Below are 8,297 nucleotides of genomic sequence, written 5' to 3'. Positions count from 1 at the left end.
AATGAAGGACCGATGGTAATCTACGTTAGAAAATAATAATCCATAAAATATAAATCTCAATTTATTTAACCTCATTTCGAGACATGCCTTTACCCGTGTCGGTTAGGAACCAATTACCCTTTTTAAATCTCTTGCGTAAAAGCGGTGTGAAACAAAGAAAACTTTTAATATCAAAGTGTACGCGACCCCAATTTGATTGTATAAGCGGTATTTGTTATAATTTGAAGAACGGAGGTATTCCATTGAATCGACATAAAAAGAAAAGACTTCAACGTTACAAAAACGTTATAAGGTATTTATCCAAGAGAGGTTTAAGCGACAAAAAGAGGCGACAGGTGTTAATTAAACAGGTAGGAGGATTCTGGCCGGCGTTGCTTTCAATGTTAATACCGACAATAGCTTCGGTCTTTACTAGATAATGAAAAAGTGCGTTTTAGTACCAGCGGCTTTACTGACGGACAATCAAAAGGAAGTTAACAGTTTAGACAACGCCATTAAAGAGGTACTGAGAAAACCTGGTTCTGCCGAGGAAAAATTGAAGGAGTACCTTTTAACTCTTCAGAAATATTTATCTTTAAAGAGTTTAGCGGAGCCACCAAGCGTTACTATCTTGCCACCTACAACGAGTTCGTCTTTTCCAGCACCCGGAGTGTCGAGTAAAATACAGCCTCTAAGTCCTTCATCCTCGTCTTGGATTCCTCCATCGTGGCCAACCCCTATCCAGAATATACCTATTAATATCTCTACCCCCTCCCAAAATGTCCCTACTAATGTCGCTACCCCTCCCCAAAGTATCCCTTTTAATATCTCCTCGAGTCTGACTACCCCACAGCCTATAATGAGTAGTACAGTAATGGGTCAAACACCGGCGATATCGTTTACTACGCCAGCGTCACTCTCTCGAACGACCAGTATGCCAATTTTAACACCCATGGGACCCGTGGTACCGAAACAGTCCGGGACGTCTCAAACGCCGAGTATGCCAGTTTTAACACCCATGGTACCGAATCAGCCCGTGGCGTCTCAACAGGCCTTATCAACGAAGGGCGCTTCTGGTTCAAAGTTCCGGAAACTTAACCCTAACGATGAGACTTCGCCGAAAAAAAGACTCGCGAAAAGTCCATCTACGAAACCAAAACCGTACCCTACACAAGCCAAAATAAAAAAAGATCGCGAAGCTAGCTTGAAAGAGCTTCAAAAGCCCGAATCTAAGATCGAGTGGGTAACTTATAGAAAGGCAAAAAAATAACCTTAATAATGATTATTCCATTTGATATAAAAGCATCTAACTCATTATATTGAAAAACACGTATCTGATTATATAAAAGCATGTATTTGAGTATATAAAAAATCATGTATCTGATTATATATAAAAGCATGATAATTACAATTTATATAAAAAATTATAATCGAATAATAAATATTTTTATTCTCGCATTCAATACAAATGTATCTGATTATTAAAAATTACAACTTTAATATTTTATTGATTACATTTTTCATATCTATGTCTTAACAAGTGCAGGCAGATATTCCATAAAGATATGGCGTCGTTAATCTCCGTTTTAGTTTCGTACATTTTCAGAATTCTTTGAAACGAATTTCCCAGACATCTTTGAATAAGGAAGAATATACAATGAGGTCCGCAACAAAGGGAGAACATATCTTGAATTAATTTATCGTTATAGATCCATCTGGACGCGTATTTAACCAGGTTAATTTTATACGTATCCGGGCTCTGCCCGTAGCTGCAGAAAAAATTACCTTCATCGTTTTCAACGTAAATGGCTACCCAATGAAGCCCAGGATCCTCGGCTCTCTCCGTGTTCAGAACAAAACAAAATTTCTTCTTTTTAGGTTTCCTGGGAAGCATGTCTCTAGGAAAAGTACCTAGATAGTAGGGTTTTGTCCTCTGATCGCATGATAATATTTGATTTATTTGTAACGTATTCATAACACTTTAGATAGTTCGTATTCGTAAAACGTTCCTTTAATTATCTCGTTATTTTTGTCTTTAACGACGTATACTGGAGGATTACGGTATAAAACCTTATCAATAATAAAGATCTCTTTAGTAAAGTAGCCTTTATATCCCTTTGAAAAGGTTTTTTCAAATTTACTCAACCTTACTAAATCACCTTCTTTTAGCTTTGGTTTTGTCCCAGGTTTAATGGTACCGAAAAGACGGTACCACACCTTATGCTCATTTTGTACGTTAACATTGACTGGTGCGATACCCGTTGAGCGGTGTATCGAGTGATTGTAAGCCTTAACTATTTTTGGTAACGCACTCAGATAGCTACGAGTATCCGCGCTAGTCATGAATTTGTGTATTTTCTCTTGAACCGTTCTGTTAAATCTCTCGCAGATCGCAATTTTTTTATTCCCGTAAGCTACGTAGTGATGAATACCTTTCTCTTTAAAATATTGCTGAACTGGTTTAGCTAAAAATTCAGAGCCTGCGTCCGTATTTATATTCGTGGGTACAACATCTTTATGTATTGTTTTGAAAGCTCTTATAACTTCCGCGGAAGTCTTGTTTTAATAGGTATAACGTAGGCGTATTTACTCAAAACATCTACATTACTTAACAAATATTTCATACCCTTGTTGTATCTGGAAAGTTTATCTAAAACTATTAAATCAGCCTGATGAGTCTCATCCATAGATGTCACTGTAATTTTGTTGCGAGGAAACTTTAATCGACGATAACGATGAATAGTATAGGTGGGTTGTTTTAATAGAAAACTCTCAACTTCTTTTCTCGAAGACTGAGGAACTCCTTTCGTTAATTTATCCAATCCGGAAAAAGAGGAGGGATTTTCGGGGTCGTAGTACGCGTTTGAGAGAGACATTTTTTCTAAACAAGATCGAAAATGATATCTGATAATATAACGTAGTTGTAGGGTATTATATAAGAGGGAGAGATACAATTTTCTGGAATATTTTCTAAATAGGGAAAAAAAATTGATATATAACGTAGGTATAGGAAACGCAACAATAAGAGTAATTTATATTTTATTCGGTTCCTTAAAAATTAACAATACATTGTTTTTAGACCGAGAAAATTTCCAAGAATATATTTTAAATAGATACGTCATTAAACACTGGATCATTTAGGACATTAGCTTCGGTAGTGGTTGTTCTCTGGCGAATATCTCCTGGTCCCTTGGCACCGTTTATCGAGTAATTTCGATATTAAATTCATTTTGCTCTTCTCCGAGGTAACGCATTCCAACGATTTCAAATCCTCTCGGAATATTTTCAGACGCCTTAGAGTAATCCATGACCCAATACACGCGAGATAAGAGTGCTATCTATTTTTAACCGTAAATTAGTTCAGTTTTTAGACCGACAAAGTTTCCGAGAATATCGTTAAATAAAATTGAGACGTCGTCTTCGTAATCTCCGTATTCCTCGACAAAGGATTCTAGAATTCTTTTGTAGTTAAGCAACGGAATAGCTCTAATTAGGTTTTTCTCCACTCTCTCGCTCCAATTAGTATCCGTGGGTAAACAAGTGATATCGTGGGCGATTTCGTTATGACAGCTGATATTTTCGCACGAATCAGTGAAATTAAATAAAATATTGATCAAACTGTCCAAGATAATCTTCTTCATTATTTCTCTGGCCTCTTCTTTTCGCTTTAATTCGCTACCAATCACATTTTTCAAGTTCTTTAACCTTAACCAACTGTCCTTATTTAATGAAAATCCTTTCGATGTTGAGAATAGAATATTATATCTATTATTCGACCCTCTAATATATTGACGAATATCAACTATTTTTCCTCTCTGACATACGAAGCATTCTAGTTTAACTCTCTGAGTACCGTCAACTAACCAAGTCAGAAATCGTCCCGTTATTCCGTTAAAGAAAGCGTCAATATCCGCTTCAAAAGTCCATATACTATTCCAAATACAACTGTCGAAAGACGCTTCGGTTTTAGTATCGAGTCGTTTGACATTGAAGACGGGAAGAATTCCGCTTCCAACGTAAATGTTTTGCTTCTCCGATAGGTAGTGTACTTGATACATCTCTAACCGGTTATGAGGGAATGCTTCTTAAATCAGAGGTTATATAGAGCCTTTTTACTCGGGATTAAATAACACCGAGCGATCCCTAGTTATCATGATAGAATTTTCGAATTCGGAATAAATTATGCACGTGACATTGTGTGGTAAATTGTTTTTAAATTTCATATTGATACGTAGATTTCCTTGTCGGGGCAAAGAAAGATGACTAGCCCTCGCATTTTCATCCGGGCTTAAATCTAGGCAGTACAAAGCGTAACCTTTTTTGTACTCTTCGTACGTGATAAAATTCCCCTTGTTTTTTCTGTATGTATTTAAAGAGGTGAATAACGACATGTACTCTCGAGTGTATAGATTGTTTTCGTAATCAGGCGTAAAGGCTTCCGAAGGATAGGTATCAGTACCGACGTTGACGGATAGGTAATTAAGATCGAAGGTTTCAAAATTAAAGGGGTTTAAAGAATGATTACCATTAAAGGCCGAGGTTCGAACTAGGCCTATGATTACTCTTTGAGGTATTTTACCTAAGAAGACGTTTTCTCGATTAACGTCGTTCATTCCAGCTGGAATTGAAAAGGTTTTCACGACTGTTTGATTCAAAGGATAGATGGCGCTGGTTTGCTCTAATACCGTAGCGTGGGCTAACATTATTTCGGGATTTATTTTTAGTCTTTTAACGAATAATGAGGCATTATCGATAACTACTTTATATTTCTTATCAGCGGCTTCTTTCGATATTACGCAAAACTCTGGTTTAGATCGAATAAGCCTAAATCTAACGTCTACATTATTCAATAGGAAACGATTTAAGCGACAAATATCAACGTGTAACGGGGCGTATAAAGCTATCGTACTCGATATCTTGGCTCTCTCGGCTCTTCTTAATATCCCATTGGTAGTAAGATTATTATTGGCTGCCACCCAGGCGGAATCGGGATCGATCGGATTATCCTTATAATATAAGGCTAGATTTAGTTGGCTTTCTTTAGCATCTATACCGTAGTTTAATAAATTCTCGAAATAAGCGATATAAGGGGCTCTTTGGTTAGGGGACTGAACGCTCGTGTTTCCTAAAAAGACGTATATTTGGGAAAAGAGGGCGGCGTGTAAAAGATTAACCGGAGCTACTTTTTTTTCAGCCGCTGGTACGTCGGTGCCGTCCAAATGAAGCACCCTGACCTTCAGCCTTAACCTAGTTTTAGAAAGGTCGACATAATGTTCGCTCGTGCCAGGGACAAAAAAATCCAAAGGTCCACTATCCGTTACGGAGCTTAAAGGTTGATAACTTTCGTTGCTACTAGTTATAATGTTAGCGTTCAAAGGGGGGTGGTCGCGAATAGGTCTAATTCCCCCATCATGCCTTCGAATTGGGCCATCTTGTTTTACGATAAAAAATCGGCCTTTGATCTACTTTTCTTCTTTCGTATCTTCTGACGTTTCGTCGAATACCAGACCCGTACTGAGAATTAGCCAGACTATCACCCGCTTTATGAATTAAATTTGAGCCCGCTATTTTTAGATTCCTTTTGAACGCTCTCTTGGGTTCTTCTCCAGCGCTCATATCTTGAATAAACCTTCCACCAAGTCCTAAAGCTTCTTTACCCACGCTCTTAGCTATTGGTTTCGCTAGAGGAGTTAACATTCTCATCAAAGCTCTAAAAATGCCTCCTAAACCAAATCCTTTCTGCACTAATACACCTGGTGGAGATAAAAGGAACTGTTCCTGATAATAGAACACGTACCTATTAGGTCGAGACATGTCGTCTAAAGTGAATTTTGATAATGATGCGATCCGATATAAAGGATATAGGAGCGTCGGCTTCGTCTCTAATATCAATTTTGATAGTTTCAATTTCGTTGGATCTTATAGGATAATAGTCTATAGTATCGTATGTGATAATTTTCTCCGACGTATCGTTTTTAGTGGGAATGACGCGTAGAAGAGGTTTGAAACCAGAGCCTATAAACTGGGGGTATATCAGATCAGTGTAAACGTATAAATATTGACTGACTAAATCCGGTTTGAAGTTGGCGTTTGCAGACCCTAATAGACGATTAGTTTGGTCACCGAATCCTAACATAGAACCTAATTTGTTACGAACGCCTCTAAAAAGCACGGTGCATTCCTTATCAGTCATTATTCGAAGGGTACCGTTATCGTTTAACGAGAAATTAAACCGAGATTGATGAGCTTCGGGTATCGCTCTATTCATAGCTTCCAATAGGGCGTCGACACTATAGGGTCCCTCAGGAATCTTTACCGTTACCATACGATTTTGAAGTTTTAAAGTTTTTTTCAATTTTATCTCGATATAATTATTGGTGTAGTTTATCGTAATATTTCTAGCTTGTTGAGACAATGGAATGGGACAAATGTATTCCCCAGTAATGTACTCGTCCGTTTCGAATCCTAAAACCTGAGCCAGAGGGCCAGGAGCTAGCCTGGCCTGGTGACCGGCATCGACTGTTAATTTAACTCTCTTGATAGGAGGCCCAGTCGGGACTGACATATCTATAACCTGTATTTTCACGGGAAAATTCTGTTTTTCAAGCTGAACGGTTAAGTCACGCACCAGTTTATTCTGCATTGAAAAAAATACGGCGTTTCCATTTTTATCTTTCGAACCTTCGTACTTTTGCGGTATTAACTCTACTCTTCTAATGTCCCAGCCATCATTCGTTAAATATCGTTCAGGTACCTGTATTTCGAAAGAGTTACAGGTATTGTCTATTACGGTTGAAATTTTCGGTGTTAATATTTCCGATAAACCAATTTCCCATTCGTTTGAAAGAATAATTGGTTTACCTAATTTCAACGTGAAAGACGATTGTGAATTATCGGGATATTCATCAGTTTTATCACTTAACAGAGTAACGAAAAAAGAATTGACCGACATAATTGATACTTTATTTAAAAATGAATGAGGATTTACACGTTATCCAGTTTTATTTAGAAATAAAAGATTGAACTCGATGTGATGGTTAGAGCGGGTTTCGATCTCGCGATCTATTGATTGGCGAACAAACGCGCTAACCACTACACCGAGAGCAACCTTAATCGCTTCCTACGTTTTAGAGAAGATTACATTAACATATACTTGGAAATAAAACGGGTAAATGTTCATGATAAAAACTATCGGGAGTACCGAATTTACTCATTTGTTGCTGTATGTATTTTATAAAGTCATTTCCGTAAAATTCAGCTTTTTCTTCTAAACACAATGGCGCCGGTGAATCCGTTTCCGGGGCTTTGGCTCTTGGTTGATTTATACCGTGACCCAATCGGGTAAATAAAAGTCCATCATCTAATTCCTCCAAAATAATGGTACTTCTAGGTAATATGAATCGTTTCAAAATTTCCACCTGATTCTGATACTCGATATCTTTTTCTTGAGGCTCTCTATCTTTAAACATCGGGCATTTCTTCGTAACACGAGCGATTTTCCCACTTTCAGATACTCGGTGTTCGAAACATATTGTATACATAGCGCATTGATCTAATAGATACGTGACCATATATTGGAAATCCTCGCGCCCTTTGAATCGTTGATACGTCACTATATAACGCATTTTGTAAGATCTCCCTCGGAAGTCACTGCTCTCTTCAAGGCGTTCGTCGAATAACCGAGATAAAGAGAGATCGCTCTCTTATCAAACAAACTCTTATTTAAGTCTGGCGATTACGTCACGACTAAAGACAAGTACAGACACGTCCAAAAACCGTTTAACCATATAGAGGGGAACTTTTTAAAATTATTTCCAAATTTTTGGATTCATTATCGCAGAATTTAATCATGATGTAATCAGTACATTGTTTTTAACATTTTATTTCAAAATTTGATTTGTTTTCTACACCATTGACATATTCGTTTGTTTATATATATGTCAGGAAATAGTGAATATGGTAAAAGTAAAGGATAGAGACCAAAAAGCGCAACTACTGGGTTCATCGTCAACATTCCCAAAATAATTCCTACAGGTACAGTTATAGGAAGTAGAATAATATATGTTCCAGCTATAAAAGAATATTTGATTCCAACCTGTATAACCCGCAATATACAACATCTATTATTACAATATTCTTTAGTCTTGGATTTGTTTGCACTTGAAACGTATTTCTCCGTTACTGACACATCTCTCCCAGACTCGTCGTTAGAACAATTTATAGGTATGTTACATGTTGAAAACCCTTTAACAAGCGGACATTCCGGGGAATATTTTCGATGCTCCTCATTCTCCATTAGAAGTCACTGCTCTCTTCAA

General features: G+C 37.4%; 1 protein-coding gene across 1 annotated transcript; it reads left to right on the top strand.

The window, feature by feature from the left end:
- The first annotated feature begins 212 nt into the window (after positions 1-212).
- LOC149696370 (uncharacterized) lies at positions 213-2,244 on the top strand. The gene is made up of 4 exons (XM_089867335.1): positions 213-350; positions 416-502; positions 581-1,222; positions 2,149-2,244. The coding sequence occupies exons 2-4, from the start codon at positions 419-421 to the stop codon at positions 2,242-2,244; spliced, it is 822 nt and encodes a 273-aa protein (XP_089723461.1). The 5' UTR covers positions 213-350; positions 416-418.
- Positions 2,245-8,297: the final 6,053 nt, after the last annotated feature.

Source organism: Phalangium opilio, unplaced genomic scaffold (assembly GCF_054372755.1).
Source record: "Phalangium opilio isolate 3A_F unplaced genomic scaffold, DU_Popi_V2 ptg000021l_1, whole genome shotgun sequence".
NCBI classification, from domain to species: Eukaryota; Metazoa; Arthropoda; class Arachnida; order Opiliones; family Phalangiidae; genus Phalangium; species Phalangium opilio.
This window is presented reverse-complemented; position numbering and strand designations above follow the sequence as displayed.

Bases quoted from the DNA above. Each gene is read 5' to 3' on its own strand.
- LOC149696370 (XM_089867335.1), top strand. From the start codon at position 419: ATGAAAAAGTGCGTTTTAGTACCAGCGGCTTTACTGACGGACAATCAA. The intron at 503-580 runs GTACTGAGAAAA...TTATCTTTAAAG, and splicing joins TAGACAACGCCATTAAAGAG to AGTTTAGCGGAGCCACCAAG. The intron at 1,223-2,148 runs GTAACTTATAGA...ACCTTCTTTTAG, and splicing joins CCGAATCTAAGATCGAGTGG to CTTTGGTTTTGTCCCAGGTT.